Here is a 19,990-nt window from a genome sequence, read left to right on the forward strand (position 1 = left end):
AGTTCCCTCTAGGTCTCAAAACCAATGCCCCAAGCATTTGCTGCTTCTGAAAGCACAGGAACCCCTTACCACATCCTGGAACATCACGAGCGCTTACTGCAAATGACAGCCTGCATCTCTAATGCTACGGAAAGAACTGGGAATAAGTTCTTTCATGCAAGACACACAGGAAAAACTCTCAAAGAGTTTTGGCAACTTTAGATACAAAGCAAACACAGCAGAAGACTGGAAACCCTCACAGAGCCAGACAGCACCCCACGCAGAATGGGATGGTCCCCACTGACCAGTGCCAGACAAAGGAGATTCTGCTATCACCAGGGAAGCATCAGTCCTAAGGAAGGACTCGGCACCTGATGGTGCTTCAGGAGTAGCAGCCTGTCCTCAGGAAGCCTACAGGACTGGCTCTTCTTCAAAGCCATAAGCAGCAGCACCATCGTGCCCCGTGTGCACTGCCTGCACAGCCTGGGGTGTGAGTGGGCACGCAGGGAGGCCAGGCAGCCCTTCGCAGTGGAACTTGAACAGCTGGAATGAATCTTGCAAGCAGTGGTGCTGCTTCCTGGCGCAATAAGGAATAGTGCGAGGAGCCATTATAAAGATGAATACGCTTCTCAAAACGCCATCTCTGTCTGAAGGGCAAGACACCTCGATGACATCCTCACATTCAGCACGGGGAGAGGCTGCCCGTGCTCGCAGCCTGACCTCTCCACTGCCCACCGTGCAGACAGCAGAACCACCCTACAGCACATGGCGTTACAGAAACCCCTTCATCCCAGGGTGCTTCTGTGTTGCTGTTTGAAGCTCTTTGGAGACACTCAAAACACAAATGTCTTGAGAATTCTACATTCTCAACCATTACGTAACTTACAGATGATCAGAGTCTCTGGAAATTGTCTTCTAGCTTCTGTAAAAATGGCACATACTTCAACTGCAAACAGTCTGAATTTCACAGTGGTGTTTAAACAGCAGGGCTGGAGGATTCCTGCTCACCCCTCTGCCATGTGTGCGCTGGAGACCCGAGGAGCTCAGCAGTAAGCAGCGTGACATTCACGCACATCACGGAGTGTGTGGTAGGGACATTCCTGAGCAGGCTGTCCTCTCCTAAGGAAGATGCAGAGCAGTTTGTTGGGTTTTGTATTTTTAGCAGGTTTAGAAAAACCTGCCCGAGTTATTTTTGAAGCCTGTGGTATGTTTGCTCACAAAAGCATCCTGCAAACTGTTAACGTAAGTGATCTTAAATCCAACACATTCCCTGGGGACCAGGCAGAAAAGCATCCCTCAGTTTCTGCTGGGCTGAGAGACACAAACACATGGTAAGTGCTCCAGAGACCCCCACTCTACTCTCATGCCAACAGGTAATGTCACCAGTACTTGATCGTTTCTTCTTTCTGGAGATGCTGTGACAGCAGGACTGCAGGAGGCAGGCGAGGTTACATTTTATTCCGTTCCTCCCACACTTTACACAACTAACCCAGAAACCCGAAAAGGACAAACATCTAAACATTGTCCTCAGGACTTTTGTTTGTTTGTTTGTAAGGCAATCTGACAACTTCTTGGTCTGTGAGTTTTTTCAGAGCAGGAATGCGTCCTTTTGTGTCTGGAGGAAGCTGGCTGTGGGCACAGCTCTTCCCCAAGAATCTCCAGGCAGAGCTGTAGCGTGCTTTGAAATGTTCTGAACCGGGCTGTGCGTTAATGAAGCACTCACTGGCTCCACTCTTCTGCCCCTGCCCTGAAAAGGGCAGAAGGACAGACCCCCCCAGAAGACAACTTAATGGGGAAGGGCCTCCGTGGGTGGTGGTGGGGGGTGTCAGTCCAGCCTTGCTCATCTCCGCCACTGAGAAGATGAAGGCTCTGGCCTTCTGAGATGGACTTGCCAGAGGAGAGCTATGCCTGAGCTTTGTCCCTTGGCTGGGAGCTTTGTCCCTTCCTCCCTGGAATAAAGGGCAAGTCATAAACACGCTGCCGGGCCTGGGAGATGGCATCAGCAGGCAGGGGAATCGGTCCGAGTTATGATTTGCTTTGTAAAACAGAAGCAACGGTCTTTATCGCACCAGCCAAGAAGTTGTGCAAGTCTTAAAATAACTCTGCTTTAATTCCTCTTCTGTTCCTGGCTGTGCTGTGCCTCAGCGTTGGGCAGCAGAGGGATGTGCTCTGGCCGGGGCAGCCTGGCTGTCCCTCTCCGGCCACTGGCTGAACCCACGCGCGTGGCCAGGCGCTTCCTCTCCCGGCCCGGGGGAAGGTGCAGCTCCGTGCTCCTACATCTCCCCTGTGCTGCTGACTTTCCACAGAAACCCTTGACAAGGTATGTCAGGCAACAGTGAGGGAAGAGATGTAAAACCAGCCCATAAATAGTCTAAAATCTCAAGTGTCAAGCACAGGCAGCTCCCAGTGAGAAAGTTTAACTTTTATGACAAGCCTTAACCAACAATCCTGATGGTTAATTTTGGAGTAATACAAGGGGCAGCTATTCTTCCCCACTTCTAAAACGAAAGAGCTGTCATTTGGGGAGACCTGGATCCACAGGGGTGAGAGGTAGCAGCCGGCAGCTGTCAGAGCCTCCCACAGAGTCACCGCACACTGGTTTAGCCAGACTCCAAGATGCGGCTGCAGGTAGATGTCATCTCCTCGCCTCGCTTTCACATGCATGAGTACTGCAGATGCTACTCCTGCCATGACTCCATTTTACCGGTAACTTCAAAAGGCAAATTAGTCCAAGAGAATAATTTTCATGATGATCCGAACACAAACACAATGATAGAATGATTTGCATTTCGGTATTTCCACAACTTACAGTACAACAATGTGACACTGTGTACCTAACTTGTGCTTCTGCAAAGATACTGGGTCTATGCATTCCCTCAGTTTACAGTCACCGCTGAAGGCACCCATCCCACCCACCCGCCCCCAAGCAGACAATGCTTCCTGGTCTTAAGATGCATCACAGAAGACACCCAACAGTACCTTCAGCTGACTAGGTAGTCAGACTCTTCAAAACCCATTAACCTCCCCCACAAAGCAGAGGTCAAAATATCAAAGCTTACGTCAATCCTGTTTTCACCTGAGGAAAAATGTCTTTTTTCAGTAACATTTACACCAACAGATGTCTTTTCTACACAGGGGTATTCAGGTAATTTGTTCTTAAGCTGCAGGTGTTTTTATAGCCTACACATCAAAGTATTAACTTTATCTTAAACTAAGTTTATAACTGGAGTTGAACAGGACATTTGATGTACTATGCTGTTTCTGTAACAGAATACCATGTGTGCATCTGTTTGAAACATTTATTTCTATCTTCATAAATACATAATCTTCTAAACACTGTGCAAGGCACCAAAAAATTAAGTAAAATCTTTTCTTTTAGAGTATTTTAATCTCTTTTGACTCAATGAAGTAAATAAGAATCTGAAACCACCTATTTGCCAATTACAAGCCAGCAGTTAAGGCAGGTACCATTGATACAGTGCATGAATTTTCTATTGCAGATATTTAAACAAGCAGCGTTTTACTATAGAGTGCATATACAAACTGAATTCCAAACACCAGCAACCCAAGATAGGCACCTAGTTATGAAACTTCCTTGTATGTGTAGTAGAATGCCAAAAGTTCTGCCGTAAAGTGCAAAGACCATGGACAATAACACTTTCTTCTGAGCATTTTGATACCAGTAACATAATACAATGGCTAAACATTTACAAATGTGGTTTCCATTACAAAAACATGTTCCACATAAAAGCTTCATAATACAATCCAGAAACAGAACTTGTGCGTGTACATATTTAAAAAGTTGAAGCTGTACTGGCATACATAGGTACCGGGTATGTATTTGCTGACCTCTACAGATACACACTAAGTTCATAACCAATTTACACGTACAGTCAAGATAATTCCACTTTGAGCACCGTGACATCCACTGAGTTCTTCCATTTGAATGACGATGTGTAGCATCCGCCCTGCTCATCTGCAGCTGAGCATTGCCTGTAAAATGATCTGGTTCGCAGCTCTCACCCAGCCCTCCCCAATAAACGGAACCTAAAATTAGTGTCTTCCCAACACAAGCACATGTCAGATGTGGACAAATACATTCATGGTCCCAAACTTAAAACAACTGGTAAGAATTTCACAGTGATCTGGTTAAGGAAGCACAAAGACAAATGATTACATTTAAGATGAAAACTGCCCTAAAACTCAAATGAAGCTAAACTGTTACATGATGAGAAGCTAAAGGAACAAAGTATTAACCAATTAGAAAAGTGGCTCTGTCCCAACTAATAGCAAAAAACCTACAGCAATAAACTTAGGGTCCTACTGCTGCAGCAGCCTTTGAGGTAGGTGGCGATGGCTTAAATCGAGGTAGGTAAAGTCCAAACTTGTTTTCGATCCCTGCAAAAGTGGCAACTGCCAGTTTGTAACCACCAACATGGTCAGGGTTAGGAGCAGGGAGCGTGATCCTAGATTTAGGAACTGGCTCTGATCCAGCTGGTTTTCTGCAAAATAATAAAAATGAGAAATTAATTTCCACAGAGTAAAAGTAGTATTCACAAAAATCTCCTCCATAAAGCAAAGTGAAGGAGACATCTGAGAGTATCTCTCAGTAACTAACTAAATTAAATGCTACAACGTAATGAGAAATGCCCTGTTTTAAAACCTTCCAGAACAGTTAGGAGCCTCCGTGTTGATTTAACTATGGTCAAATCCAAATAAGATTTGTAATGCGTTAATCTAAACTGCACTGTGGGGGAGGAGGGGTTCCTAAGTCTCTGCTACAGTGCACAACCACTCCAGGAGCCTAGCCAAGTCTAAGTAATTTTTGTGATGGCTTTCGAACTACTGTCCCCAAAGACTCATGAACAGTCTGCACCTGCTCCTGGGATCACATTCAACAGCAATATACACATCCATCTGTATCATCAGCAAAGGCAGGAGGCAGAGCTGAAGCTCCAACAAATAGGTTTTGGACTTGGTGACACACCTATAGACTGTTTTGGATGTCAAATGTCCTGCCTAATCAGGCACTCAGATCCTCTACCAAACTAATGAGGACTAATGCAGAGCATAGTCTAACCTGGCAGGCATGACATTTCCCCTGCAGTTATATCCCCAGCCAATTATTTAGCCTCTCACCATCTCTGTTGACACTAACACTGGTCCCCAGCTTGAAACCGTGATACAAAATGCGGTAATGTCTTGCTGTGAAACAGGTACTGGAATATCATCCTAACTTCCACCAGCGTAGCGTGGCATAAATAAAATTTACAAAGCCTTTGCAACGTGTCCTCTGTAATAGCAAGACCCTGACTCTGACGTGTCAAGGAGCACCAAGAGCCACACAGAACCAAGTGCAGCTTCAAGGTCCCAAGCAGGTTCAGCGAGAACATACTTACACTCCCCCGAAGTCCACGTAAAACCATCTCTGCAGCAGCTCGTAAGTCACCAGAGTAACGCCAAACTGAGGAGAAGATCGAAACACACGAGCTTGAAAGAAAAGAAAAGAGTTCCTAAGTGACAAAAAACACGATTAGAAATTGCTTACTAATCCAAGCTCTTTTACACACCTCCTGCTCCTTTCCACAGAGCTTTTGGACCTTCCTCTCGAAGGATCTTCGCAAAGCAGTCTACAACACCGCTGTAGGTGGTCTGTCCTGCCCGGGCTGCCACCTGTAGCCTTGTTTTGATTACATCTGCAGGGGTCACCAGAGAGGCTGCAGGCATACCTACACAACACAAAAATCATCAGGTGGGTACCACTGACTTGCCACATACGCTACACACCTCATTTACCCAGGGACAGCTGTGCTTTGTGTCCTCACATCAGGAGAATCCAACAACATCTCATTTAAGCAGAAGCTGCAAAGGAAAACAAGCCACAAGAGGCAGCCGCTGTGGCTGTGGCTTCACCCGGAGAGAGCTTCTCCTAGAGGAACAACCGTATCACGTGCTTCCTGCCGAGCTGGGAGGCATGGGCTGGATTTTTCAGCACTAACCAGAAGCTTGCATAGTTAATAAAGCAGAAAGTTTTTGGAGGTGAGGTCGATCTTTCCCTTTCCTTTTCATGCCTCTCTGTGGTTCCTGGCATTCTGGTTGCACACTGTGCTAGAATAGCCTGTACACGTGCACACACACCCCCCCACCCTGCAGTAATGTCATCGAGAACTAGATAATGCTGTGCATGCTCAGCAAGGCATGAGAGCTAAGGTTTAGAAAAAAGGGTCATTCTTCTCATTAGGGATGGCAGACTGCTCAGCTGCAAAGCCACAGCTGACATCCTCAGCAGAACACTTGGAGAAAGATTTAAATTTACCCTGGCAGATAATCTTCTGAAAGCAAAAAAATCCAAATTACCAATGGGTGGTATTTCTAAAATCATTCCTATCCAAACTGGGGCTGCCCATGTTTAGAATTGAGGAAAAAAAAAAAAAAAAAAAAAAAAAGCTGCCGCGCCCCCGCCCCCCCCCGCAAAAAAAGCACTAAGACTGTACCCAGAAGACACTGTCTCTTACGGTTTTATTACTTTTCCATTCTGCATCTGTTCCAAACCAACTTGGTCAGACATAGATGCATAAATCTCCTTTGCTTTCTTTTTTTTAGGCTTCATAATTCTGTAACAACTTTTGTCCAAACCAGCGTGGTCTGGCTGCAAGCACCAGAGCACTCTTCCTGCAGACTGCTCTGAGAGACGTAAGTGTGTGCGTATCACCAAAATAAGAACCCCTCCGCCTCTCCCAGACCCCCCAAAATAACGCACACGCTGAACTTGCACAGTTGTCAGTCTGGCAGGCAAGTGCTAAAACCCAGTAAAGGTTTCTGAACTCCAGAAATGTTGAAATTCCTCTTTGCTCAGCCTTACCCACACCAGGATATTGGTTGAGTCTCCAATTTAAAGCCGTACTTTTGCCCTTCAGAAGCCAACCAGTGTTTTCAAGGAAAACCAAAGGACGTACTTAGAAACAGTTCTGCTTACTACACATTGACTTCCATCTCCTTATTACTGAGGATATTTTGCAGTTAAAGATGTTTTTAATCCTGCTTTTAGGAGCTATGTGTACAGGACAAAAGACTTTACAGACAAAAGTTTACAGGTCTCTGCTGTGAGGAACTTACAATCAAACAGAGACAAATGGCACAGCAGGAGCTTACAATAAAAAAAGGAGGAGTGAGGGGAGGAGAAGGAAGTTCACGGAGGCAATAAGCAGATGGAGCAAATCAAGGAGAGATCCTGTAGCTGATATTAGGATTATCTCAGAAAACACCATGGCACAGCAGGTTGAGACATCTGGTGAACAGTGAAAACCAGAAGCAGATCAAGCTAGATAACATGCATGTTGCGTATGTCCCTAACAGCAATGAAAAGGAAGAAAACAGACCCAGCAAAAGCAACACCCACTGGCAAAAGACGCAGGTGCGTATCTGAGCACGGCCAGCGTGAATGTGCCATTACCACAGGCTGTGGAAAGGCCGTGTTTCCCACACCCAGGCGGAGCTCATGCACACATCTGAAGTCTGACGACCAGGTGAGATTGCCGGCCAGAGCAGAGACATCAGCCCAGAGACCAAGCCAGCGTTTCAGAGATCGCGGGTTTCGTTTTGTCTTCCCCTTGACTTTCCTGTGGCAATACTGCGGACACATACAACCCCACCACGCTTTACTTGTACCCAATAAAACAAATTCCTTGGTTTTGTAAACAGTACGATGAGTGCTGTATCTTTAACAGTGTAATTTGCTCATGAGAGTTAACCTAGGATGGGATTCACAGGAAGCACTGGATAAAATTCACGTTATAGCTAGTTTGGTAAGCCGTATCAGCAACAATAAAGACTGCTTCTGTGCCTGAACTTCAAAGGGATGGTTATCTCAGTCTGCAATCACCTGACAATAGCTAGAAAGAGAAAAATAGGAAAATCTAAGAAATTACTTGGCTTAAAAATGCCAGCTTATGTTTCAAGTCTGTAAATATGATCTAAAGTTCAAAAATTGTTTTGTTCCATTAAAATGGGTGAGAAATAAGCTGGCTGTAAGCTCCTGTTGGGGGGCTTGGGGGCTGGCTCTGGTTTGGGGTGGGGGAGGGGAGAAGACAAGGGGGTTTTAAGCACCAGTCATTTGAACACAGCTGGTTCTCCTGGTGCCAGGTCAATTCCTTTGGACTACGAGCTACTGAATACACAGCTATGTGCTTCAACACGACAAACTACTTCTTAAGGCCAGATACTGGCGATAAAAGGTCCCTGTTCCTCAACAGACATAGCCCCATGTACAATCCTGATAAAGAACAGTTTCCCCAGGGAGAAGAAAGCTTAAAACCAAATGAGAAAACATAGCCAGACCACCTATCTGCAATGGATTCATGCCACTCCATCATTTTTCTCACCTGGCAGTTGCAGCAGCCTGTCAGAGGCCATGCTGGAGGAAGAACTTGGCTGCAGCTTGGTGAGACCAAGCAGACCTCGATGAACACGATGGAAATACCCCCTGATGTGAGCCCTCTGGCTTGCTACACACTCCCCCAAAGGTCCTGTTGCACAAATTTTCAAGCCCATTTGTTTCCTAAGGGGAAAACCCTGGACACAGCAGGACTCTCAAGCTGCCCTCTCTAGGAAGCAGCTACTAAACGGTGCTCCCCTTTGGGTGTAGAAGCTGGGCGCCGTGCCAGGGACCAGCTACACATAGACACAGAAGCAAGCTGAGGCTAAAAAGTGTGTCTCTGACTTTTCCCTTAGGCTTTGGTGCACTCCAGTTAAATCTGTGACAAGTTAAGCATGGTTTGGGTCTCTTTATCTGCTCTGCAGAAGACTAAACTAAGAAAGTGCTCAAGATGACACTCAGCACCTCTGTCAGATCTAGGTACACTAGGAATCGGCAACCTGTGGCACAGCAGAAATGTTTTTGAACTTTTCTGTTTTGTTTCATATTTTAAAAAAGCGGTAAGGGTAAAATCCTCATGAAACCAAGTAACTGCACAGGATACCGTGGGTAGCAAGTAATTGTTGTCGTTTTGTCACACTTTATGTCACCGTGTTTGGACAGCTATACTGCCAGCATGGCTTTTGGACTCTATATACCAAAATTCAAGAGTCTTCTGATCCTAAAGAAGTTCACAAATGACATGATTTTATTTATAAACCTCTTCAACAAAACTTTACCAGTCAGTCAGACACAAACCAAAACCAGCACAGTAACTTCAACAGGAATGATGATACGTGTTAACAAAACATCAGCACTTAAATCTTTCCCGTTCTTTTGCCTCCTGAACATTATGGTTATACCAAGAACTTAACAGTGTCTTTATTTTTAACCCCAATTCACTCTACAGCATGGTAGATGTCTGTTATTTAGGCACAATATTGAAAAATACAGTATAATTGCATATAGTTCGTCAGAGCTTTTCTAAGTTCTCACTGCCATAACTATTGCACTGCAGATGCAATATAGTGCCATGCAACAAGAAATTTGGGCACTTACCAGCTATTGATCCAGCTAAGAGCAGGTTTCCAGGGCTAACCCTCCCATCTTCATTTGCAAATGAAGCTTTCAAATGAGCATAACAGGGGAAGTAAATAGCAGAGAAGGGGATGTCACGCAAAAAACATGCCTTAGCACCCTGTGTTGAAAAAGAGAACAAGTTTTGAGAATATGCAAATTTAACACTATGGATTACAAACAGCAGAGAGCAGAGCAACATTGTATTTTTTTTTGTTTTGTTTTGTTGCAAAGGGCTTATAGAAAAAGCAATTTCTTCTCTCAGAATTTTGAGATCCATGTTTTTCACCCTGCTGAGGAGACTCTGTGTATTGTTTCTTGGTTCAGTAATTTCTGTCATTGTATTTATCTTGTCTACTTGTTCTCCCTCACTCCCTAGTACTGTAGTTATTTGCTGATAATAGAGAAAATGTCATGTGTTGGAGTAAACTCTGATAACACCTTTGCAGAATTTTAAATAGTTCACACTGTAGCTGTGCACATGTAGTGGGAGTTCAAGACGTGTCTGAAGTAGACTGAGCCACAGGACAGGTCTGTCACCTCTCATTCCCACTTACAGTAAGTACTTTAAGGAAGATAGTGCTTAGTCCATGCATCTATGCAGACGCTGCAATTGCTAATGCAACATGTATCAAGGGAGAGAGGGAAAGAAAGAGCATAGGGACCTACCACAGAAAAGTGACAGGATTATTTACTTGTGATTTTTAAAGTACAAGCTATCTAGGGTACAGTTTGTTCCAAGTTTCAGTTCTTACTGTTGAATTTGCCCTGCTATCAAGTTGTGTAAGCAGTACAAACAGCCATCAAAGTTACCAGTAATGCATCTGGTTTCAAAACTTAAGAGGGTGGAAAATAGGTAAGGAAAGTTTTGGGGTAGTGGCAAGCAATCAACTCTGTTCCAAGCAGGGGGCAAAGCAAAAAAGCCACTAGGGGAGGTCAACCAAAATAAGATACCAAATAATACCCATGCTCTAACAGCAGAAGGGACTTGCACTCTGCCTTTCCTCAATATGGAGATTCAGAGGACGCCAGAGCCCGAACACACCAGGACTGAGACCAGCAGGAAGGCACATACAGGAGGTAGCTTCATAAAATGGGTAAAATCTTTCAAGCTCGATCAAGAAATGGTTCACGGATGAACCTAAGCCTCTTCTCTTTGAAGTAAGGGTGGAGTCACGGTGAAACTGCTCGAGGTACATCCGTAAGCCCTCCTGGGGTGCCCTTGTTACTGTACTTATCTTGTATACAGATCTACTGGGGCTGTGGCTGAGCACCAGACATTTCACAGGGGACATGCTAATATCCACAGAATTTAATTAAATATAATGATATGCCTGGACATATCTGTAAGCTTAGCTGGTACTATAACACCAGTTAAAATATAGTGCTTATTCAAGTCGGATGCTGGTTACCAAGCAAAGACACCAGAGCTGCAAGGTATCAGGACAACTGAAAAGCTGCCTTTCAGCAAGGCAAGGCAGGGGCGGGCGAGCGGGAGGTGTGGCAGGAAAACCAGGTCCTGCGAGCCAGTTCATGGGAGATGCTAGTAAGTGCAGCCTGCAGTCAGAGAATGCCTCTGAGAAAATAAAGATTTCTCTAAAAACAGCCATTAGATCTTCTAGTAAGACCTTCTGTGTCACTGACTCACTGAACGCAGTGAGCGCGTCGTGCTCTGCTCCAGCCCCAGCTGCTCTCCACCACGCTGCCTCAGGTTATTCCTTGACATTTTCAGACCAAGAAGGGACTGCCTCCCCTGACAATCCCTTCGTAGGTTGATGACCCTGCTGTTCAGACCCTTTGCCTTGTTGCTCAGCTGGATCTGTCTGATTTATGCTGCCAGTCACTGGTTCTCGTTATGCCTTCCCAGATACACTAAGGGAGATGCCGCAGAGGAACCTGATGCGCTGCTGTTGCAGCCGCTCCGCTGCTCGCCTGCATGGAATGGCATGATCAGCCGCGGAACAAAGTGATGCTGGGCTGGATTCTCCTCATAAAGTTACCTGCAAAGCCCACACACTTTACCTTGAGGGCACAGAGATGGTAAAACCTTTGTATTGTATTCACCAGAGACACAAGAGTTCTGGCCTCTCGGTGCACAACAGAAGCCCATTTTACAGTTTACTTTTAACCTTCACATAAAAAGAAAAGACCAGGGGTTTACCAAGCTCTGTATGAAAAAACAACGTTTTAACGACCAAATGTCTGCACTGTATTTTATCTCACAGAAAAAAATCGTGAAACTCACTAATGAAACATTCACAGACCAACACGGTTTCTTCAGAAATTTATTTTTAGAGCATGCCTTTCCTCAGAACAAATCTCCTTGCTGCCTTTGCCCTCAGGGCACGTTACTTTTATTTTCTTGGCAATGCTGTCATTAAACACTGCACGCATTTTTCCCTCTGCATTTTTTTCATACCCTGAGATACCTCGACAAAAGTTAAAATAACTTACGGAAATCAATAAACTCCAAACGTGAGCAACTCTTAACTCAACCCGAGCTGCTAATATTCCTCCCCCTTCATTAACAGGCTCTTTTTCATGGGGCAGAAACAGCATATTGTTAGTATTGCTAATAATGTATGTTCAGGTACACAGGGAGGGAGGGATGATCCATGAACTTGGTTGGCTCAGCATAAACAAAACCTGGATCAAAACTCGGGTCCACTTTAATAATAACGCAGCTTGGCTCCAGTCCAGCATCGCAACAGTCTAAAGTTTCCCCCCATCGTTCAGTTTAAAGTCTGGGAAAGCATGTTTAAAAGCAGGCCTCATTTAACTTCAAGTTATTCATCCGCAACCAGCCTAGGCCAATTAGGAAGGCTTAGGGAGATCGGCCACAGTATCTTGAAAAGCAAAAGAAACATTTATTTTACTTCCCGCACCTTTTTGATGTGGACAACATGCTGAAAGCCAAAAGGAGTTTTAATCAATCCCCAGAAAGCTGTAGGGATCATCTGCCGAGTTTATTCTGGCAGCCAAGGTGCAGACCTGCCAGGCATGAAATTGTTGGGAGATCCTACACACCACGACATGTGCCTCCCTCACACAACAGCCAGTTGGCTCCCATCTTCAATCTCTTTAATAACCTTAAAGCTCTTAATCTCGGCTAGTATCTCACTGAATAAACCAGCAGAGGAAAAAAAACCCCGATTGTCAAAGATTCGGCTAAATAAGCCCAAGTCAGTGCCGGGGCAGGTTCTTTAGCATGCTAATTCCTGCTTATACCAGCTCTACCTGCAAATAAGGCTCTAAACAAACTATTTCTATTACAAGGGGAGGGTAATTATACTGACAAAGGCACCTCTGTGTCGGGTTGGGCAGAAGGAGCCGGCAGGTCTGGGAGACGCAGGCTTAACCTAGTCTCCTGCAGTGAATGCACATTGTCTAGTGCAGGGGGGAAAATGCCAGACTGGGGGGACCTAGCAGCATTCAAGACAACAGTGGTGCACCTTGTCTGAGAGGGTTATTTAATGCTTCTGGCACCTGTACTTACAGCCACCCCCTCTTTTTCTCCTTTACAGGTTTAGAATTTATTTGGCATGTATAATTGTTATTTTGATCCTATAGCTACAAACAATAGGCAGCATGTCATTTCTTGATCATTTTGCATTCTTCTTGGGTTTTACTACAGACTTAACCCTTTGGAATCGGAGCCCTAACAGCACCTAACAGGTTTTGTAACAGTTAGTCAAATATTACTGGCATTTGCTTTCAAGGACTGTAATTTTTTCTACTGTAAAACGACATTACCTTAAAAGCTGCTTTAGTGTTTTATTCACATATATTTACACCAACCAAATATGAAACTGATTTAGCACAAAGTTAGAGGAATAAAATGCTGATTTGAAAAGTTGTGCCAGCAATTCAGATTCCATTTGCAGACAAAAATTATAGTCTTCTTACCTGGAAGGGCTTTTTTGTTTGTTTGTTTTCAAAGAAAAATTCTGAAGAGCACATTCCCATGTATGAGAACACAGTCATAAATAGGCATGGTGGATGCAAATTAACATAACTCAAAACTTCTACTACTCCGTTTCGTATGTTCATCATCCTGCTGTAAACCCACAAATTCAAGAGGTGAAAAACCTCAGCTGTTATCAAAGCAACCACGTGGGAGCTTGGTACACATCCTGTCACCTGAGATTACACTTTCCAGCTCAACACACCAGAAGCCTTATGAAGTTGTCAAAAATAAAAGAGAGACTTCTGAAAGCTTTTCTGACTAGTTTTGGAAATGCAAACTGTGTTGGCCATATCAACCAAAGCACAAATCTGAGCTAAATACCTTCTAGTAATTGTAATCATAAACATTACCACAACCAATATATCCTTTCCTCAAGGATTCATTAACTACCGTATTATTTACCGTCATCTTGGGAGCACAGAACAACTTTGCTGTACAAAATTATGGAGTGGCGCTGTCTGTTAGGCTGTAAAGCACCATTCAGAATGATTACTTATAAAAAGAGTAATATTTTATTAAACTTTTTGTGGCAGATATTATATGGAGATGAGTTTCTATGATGTACAAAATTAGTAGGTGTACAATGTGTACTTACATGAGCACTTTAAAGAAGTCTTTCAAAACCAATACCATATAAATTCAACTGACTTTAATGGGACTTTATGCATATTACTGCGTAAGATAGGCAGAAGACAGAAACTGTATTAGCTAATCTTGTAAGATTATGTCAATATTTAACTGTGACCAGAAATTAAATAAAATCTATTAAAATACTGAAAACTAGAAATGCATCCTTTCCCATTTCTGCCAACACAAATGACATTTTGCGTTAGGTTAAATGATATCTTCCCTGACTGGGATATGTTGTCTCTGTATTATTAGGAGTTGCTGTCATCTCCAGAACATCTGTAGCTAAAGAATTTACTAGTTGTAAGTTTTCATGCCCTGGTGCTTTCATAGCAGCAATTACTGGCAGAAAGAAGACAAACAGAGGAAACAAATTCCTTCTGCAAAAGTGCTGTTATGTGCCTCGCCAAAGGAGCAGCTGGGTTTTGAGAAGTATAATGCTTTAAAATACTTATTTACACAAGTAGTTCAGAAATTTAAACAAAGGCAGAAAAAAATATTTGCTTTCTAGCTTTAAAGAACTACAGGGGTTCAACCCAGCAGTTAGCCTAACGAGCTGTATGTGTCAAATCTTTTTATTGCTGGAATTAACACGCATTTTATTTCTAAGCTGCGTATCGTTACAGAATTGCTAGTATCTGAACACCCAGTGAAGGCGCAGTGAATCTGGGAGGAAGTTTTGACTTTAAATTGTTCTACTTACTATGATGGACAATTAGTTGAAGTGAAAAAATCTTTGTTTTTCCAGTCCCCCTGGTCTTTAGTTCTTTGGGAGGGAAGGAAGAGAAGGAGAGGAGATCTAAAACATCTGACCTGAAACTCTATGCATCATTATAGTAATTTTCCTTCAAATAAAAACTAATTTTAGAGTTACAAAGGTACACCAGGATAATACTGATCTTCCTGGACAGTCTCCTCTAAGCACTAGGATGGTCTATTCCACTGTGCAGAAGGTTGAGCAACCATGTCAGAAGGCCAGCATGGATGAACAGGGAACTCATGATTGAACTCAAATGCAGAAAGTAAAAAGAAAACAGAGGTGGGCATGGGCTGCCCGGGAGAAATACTGAACCACTGCTTGGGCATGCAGAAAATGAGTCAGAAAAGCCAAGGGTCAGCTGGAGTTCCATCTAGTAAGCAATGTGAAGGGGGAGTAAAATGGGTTTCTGTAAGCACACCAGCAGCAAAACGACAACTAAACAAATTGTGAGGCTGTTGCTCAATGGGGGTAGGAAACCTAGCTACAAAAGTACATGGAAAAGGCAGAGAAATTACTTTCAACCTGCTTTTTACTAGTAAAATCTGTCCTCAACCCTCTCAGCTCCACAAGCTTACCAGGAAAGTCGGCAGAAGCAAAGCACTACGTACAGACAGAGCACTTAAGCCATCTGCACATACACAATCCGTGAGACCAGAAGAGATACCTGTGGTGGTGCTGAGATAGCTGGCTGGTGTCACTGTGAGGCAGTCATTACCTTCAAAAGGTCAAGTCAGCCAAGAGGGTTCTGATGACTGGAACAAGGCAAACCACACCCGTCTTGAAGAAAAGGAGGAAGGAAGATCTGGGAAACTACAAGCTGTTTGGGCACACCTCTGTCCCCGGGAGGTTTATGGAGCAAATGCTCTTGGAAGCCATTTCCAAGCATATGGAGGGCAAGAGAGAGATTGGGAAAACCAATATGGATTTACCAAATCACGGCTGACCAACCTGTTTGCCAGACCTGTGGATGAGGGGACAGCAGTGGATCTTGCACACCTTGACTATAAGCAAGACTTTTGGGATGGTCTGCCATAGTACCTTCACAGCTAAATCAGTGGAGCAGGAACTGCACTCTCGGTGGATTAGCGGATGAGACTGAATCAGGGCAGCAGCTAGTGTGCTACAGGGCAAGGCTGCTATCCAGAGACACCATCAGAGGATGGATAAATAGGATGACAAGAACATCATGAAGTTGAAATTAGCAAATGCAAAGTCCTGCATCTGGACTGGAATAGTCCTATGCAGCAGTACAGGTTGAGGCTGAGTGGCCAGAAAGCCGCTTTGGAGAAAAGATCTGGAGGGTACTGGTGGGAAAATTGAGTATGGATCAGCAACGCCTCTCTGCAGTGAAGACAGACAGCTGCCCCCTGGGCTGTAGTAGCAAGGGTGCAAGGGAAGTGATTATTCCCCTCCACTCAGCACTGGTTAGACCACACCTGCAGTCCTGTGTCCAGTTCTGGTCTCTCCCTTACAAGAAAGATGTTGCCACACTGGAGTGAGTCCAGTGCAGGGCTGACAAGCCAGCTGGGTAGCCTACGGTGTTATGAGGAGAAGCCAAGGGAACTTGGTGTGCTCAACTCCAAGAAGAGCAAGCTGTGGGGAGACCTTATTGCTCTCTTCAGCTACTTAAAGGGAGGGTGCAGGGAAGACAACTCTTCTTGGAAGTGCACAGTGGAAGGACTAGAGGCAATGGACAGAAGCTGGAACATGGCCAGTTCTAATTAGCCATTAGAAAAAGGGTGAGGGGTTTTTGAGTTATTTTGTTTGTTTTAAACCGCGAAGGTGGTCAAATACTGAGTTGAGTTGCCCAGATGACCTCCAGACTGGCTTTCAACGCAAATTGTTCTGATTCTAACATCAAGTCTGCAAGTAGAGCGCAGCACAGGTGTCTGCACAGTACTACTGTGAATTGTTTTGTGTCACTGGCACAGCAGAGCATCACGCTAACATACCAATGAATGACCCAAAAGAATATTAATCTCACTAATAGAGAGGGGCACCAAAACTATGCAAAGCCAGCTTCTCAGTGATCCTCAAATGGCTATTAATTTGGACTACAATGCTGGGATAATTATGATCATAATCAATACAAGATTCACTCAGCTGAATGCAAAAAGGGTTTACATAGCATTTCCTTTGTGAATTTGTTGACATGAGACATAAGATTTATTTCTCCATGCCTTGGTTTTCTCTATTAATGCAAAATGGGAACATTGACATTACCTATATCGGGGTGTGTGGGCATTTTATTTTAAAATCCATACAAGGTGCTCCACAGGCAGAAATTAATACAAAATAGAAGAATTCAAACAACAAGCAGTAGATCTTATTAAGACACGCAGGAATTTGCCTTATGAAGCTAAGACCAATATAGGTAATTCTTCACATCTTCTGGCTGTAGTTACAATTAACGGAAGTACATTCCTCCTCGCCGACTACTATATGGAAGACTTACAGATTTTCACCCAAATTTCAGCATAAAAGATTCACAGGAACTAAGCAGAGCATGCTGCATTGATGTACGGTGGTAAGAACAGCTTTCAAGATGATTTATTTCTGGACTGGGGAAAGAGAATTTTCACTGCAGTCCTTGCAATGCAGTAAAGGAACAGCACCAAAGCAGAGCAAGAAACAGAAAAGCCAGCGTGCAGCAGACTGGATGGCCTGTTCTGATTTAAGAGGTTTGTAACAACACAGAAGTAAACTCACATTGATGAGCAATGGAAACACTTCAGCTCGGCTACGAGCATGCAGACTGGTCATCACAAAAAACCAACTGCTTAAAAATATCAGGGCTCCCATTTTGAAAAATTATCATTATGATACTATTAGTTACAAGTTAACATCATGCCTTCTGGGCTCCAACTTCCTCTTAAATATGTGATATCCCTCCATTTATTCCATCTTCATAAGAAGCCTACTTTCTCCGCTGCCGGCAGTACAGACAAATCATTGATCCTTGCTCTCTGTGGATTTCGCCAGCTCACCATCAGGTTGAGGGAATGCCTTTTCTTCCCATCTCAACACAAGAGCTTTAAGGAAATGCTGTAAGCAACAGAGGATCCTGTCCCTCTGCACAGCTTCTCATACTATCCTGCCCTACTTGGCTTCATCTACACAGTGGCCATCTTCACCTTTTCCAGGGACACATCACCTGATAATCATTAATCAAGATATCAGAAGTTTATTATTTGGGTGGTCGGTGGTGGAAACTGCTGTAGTAAACTGCAGCCAACCCTTCTTAGAGCAGTTTTACAAGAATTTCTAGTAAGTCAAGTAGAAAAGGAGGAACATTATGGTCTTGAACCAAAACTGATGCAATAATTCATTTTTGTTGGCTTTGCTTTCTTTTGGTCACAAAAGAAAGAAAAAAAAATCCAGAAAATATGTAATTCAGGCCATACCAAACAGAAAAACATGAAAACAAAAATAATTCGTTGTCAACAATGAAATGAAATATTACATTTAAATTTTGGGTTGTTAAACTTTTTTTTTTTAAGAAAACTTATGGGGGGGGGCGGGGAGAAGACATCAATTTATTTCAAATTAAAATCCCTGAAATGAAAAGTCTACAGAATTTTGCTTTCAACACTTGCAAAAGTAATTTAATCAGTTGGTCTGAAATCATGGCTAAGATAGACCAGTGTTTAAATAGCTGGCATACTTACATGAAGGCCCATTAAGTCCACAAACAAACTTTCAAGATCTACAAATAAAACTGTTTTCTAAACCAAGTATCTATTCTGTTCTTCTGCAGCAGTATGCATCGAGTTTTACTTAGATTACTAAAATAAGTACATTCAGAGCTTGAGATACAAGCCGTGTGTCTTGAAAAACAAAAGACAAGGCTAAAACAAAGACTTAAGATGCAAATGAGAGTTGCTCACATTAGAGTGAACAGCATGAAAAGTACTGTTATACACAAAATCCTCATTCCTGTTTTAGTTTTAAAGCTAATTTGACTCATTAAGAGTAAGCATTCTAAATTTACTGAGACATTTCAGTTCTCATTAGTAGAACACTTATTATTTGATGGTCACTTGGTCATTATATTCATTAAATTAATCTACTAGAAGCAGCACCGAAGAAGGTAGCACCTATGAAATCTAGCCTCGTCTGAACTTCATTTTAAACCATTGATGTCTCTGGGTAGCATTTACTGGGGCTGGTGACTTTGATGAATGAGTTATCCCTGTCTGGCCTCACCAACGCTGCCAGCTTCAGCACAAGCATTCAGGAGGACTGGTTTTGCCTCTAACACCACTGTTCCACAAGCACCTCAAGGCAGTATAAAATTCCTCTGATACAGACTGATGGGTTCCCCATGCCGGGAAGCCACTCCTCCCTTTGCCTGGGTACAACCATCCTGAGGAGCTACAGAGCTGGTCTGGGTTCAAAATAAAGTAAGCCATAAGGAGGAAGAAGCTTTAGTTCTAACGCGTTAACTGTTCCAGATCATTGTGTGGCTACACCAACACTGCTGCTGGCATATGGGAGAGGGGGCAGATAGGATTGCCATTGTTTTTTTGGCTGCAGTGCCAAAGTGTTTGGTGGACAACAGCACAAACCTGCCCAGTGACAGAGCTGGCCGTGACTAAGGGTGCACTTGGACGCACAAGCCTTCTGACATGGCCTGTGCTCTGCTGGGTGTATAACCGTGATTGCCAGGTTAAATTCTCTAGTTTTGTCAGATCACTCAAGTTTTTGTAGGCAATGGATCCAAACCGGATATACAAATGGACAGAAACATAAGGAACAGGGTGGAGGGGAAGACAGACAGAGAGAGAGAGAGAGAACAAAAGAGTAAAACCAAAACCCTTCTGTGGCTTTTCTTGTGGAGGTAAATAGACTTAATGAATGAACCAACGAAATGCGTAGCTTGTGATTAAATAACTGCCTGTTTCGATGCAGCATAGTGCTGTAACCAGCTCCTGTTCAGGTGTATTCCTTACAAACATTCATCAATTATCTACTCTAGAAAACAGAAATAATTCATAATAAGACCCAAGACATTAATGCCATTTAAAAATGGAAAAATGGAGCAAATTCTGCTCAGCCATCAAAGCAGGTATTCAGAAAAAAACCCAATTAAAAATGCTAATTTTAGTAAGTCTTTCTCATTTTATGTTTCATTTTTACTAGTCCAAGTAAAAGTCAGTAGCTGCCC

General features: G+C 43.5%; 1 protein-coding gene across 3 annotated transcripts in view; it reads right to left on the reverse strand.

Moving 5' to 3' along the window:
* Positions 1–3,264: 3,264 nt before the first annotated feature.
* The window catches only part of SLC25A13 (solute carrier family 25 member 13), a 101,492-nt gene continuing 84,766 nt past the window's right edge, over positions 3,265–19,990 (reverse strand). For all 3 annotated transcript variants that reach the window (XM_037383658.1, XM_037383656.1, XM_037383655.1), the window contains 4 exons: positions 9,452–9,590; positions 5,550–5,708; positions 5,379–5,469; positions 3,265–4,481 (listed from right to left, as the gene is read on the reverse strand). In XM_037383658.1, coding sequence (XP_037239555.1) covers positions 4,292–4,481; positions 5,379–5,469; positions 5,550–5,708; positions 9,452–9,590 — 579 coding nt within the window. In that variant the 3' untranslated portion in view covers positions 3,265–4,291. The remainder of the gene's footprint in view (positions 4,482–5,378; positions 5,470–5,549; positions 5,709–9,451; positions 9,591–19,990) is intronic.

The sequence above is a fragment of the Falco rusticolus genome, chromosome 4 (assembly GCF_015220075.1).
Source record: "Falco rusticolus isolate bFalRus1 chromosome 4, bFalRus1.pri, whole genome shotgun sequence".
Classification (NCBI taxonomy): domain Eukaryota; kingdom Metazoa; phylum Chordata; class Aves; order Falconiformes; family Falconidae; genus Falco; species Falco rusticolus.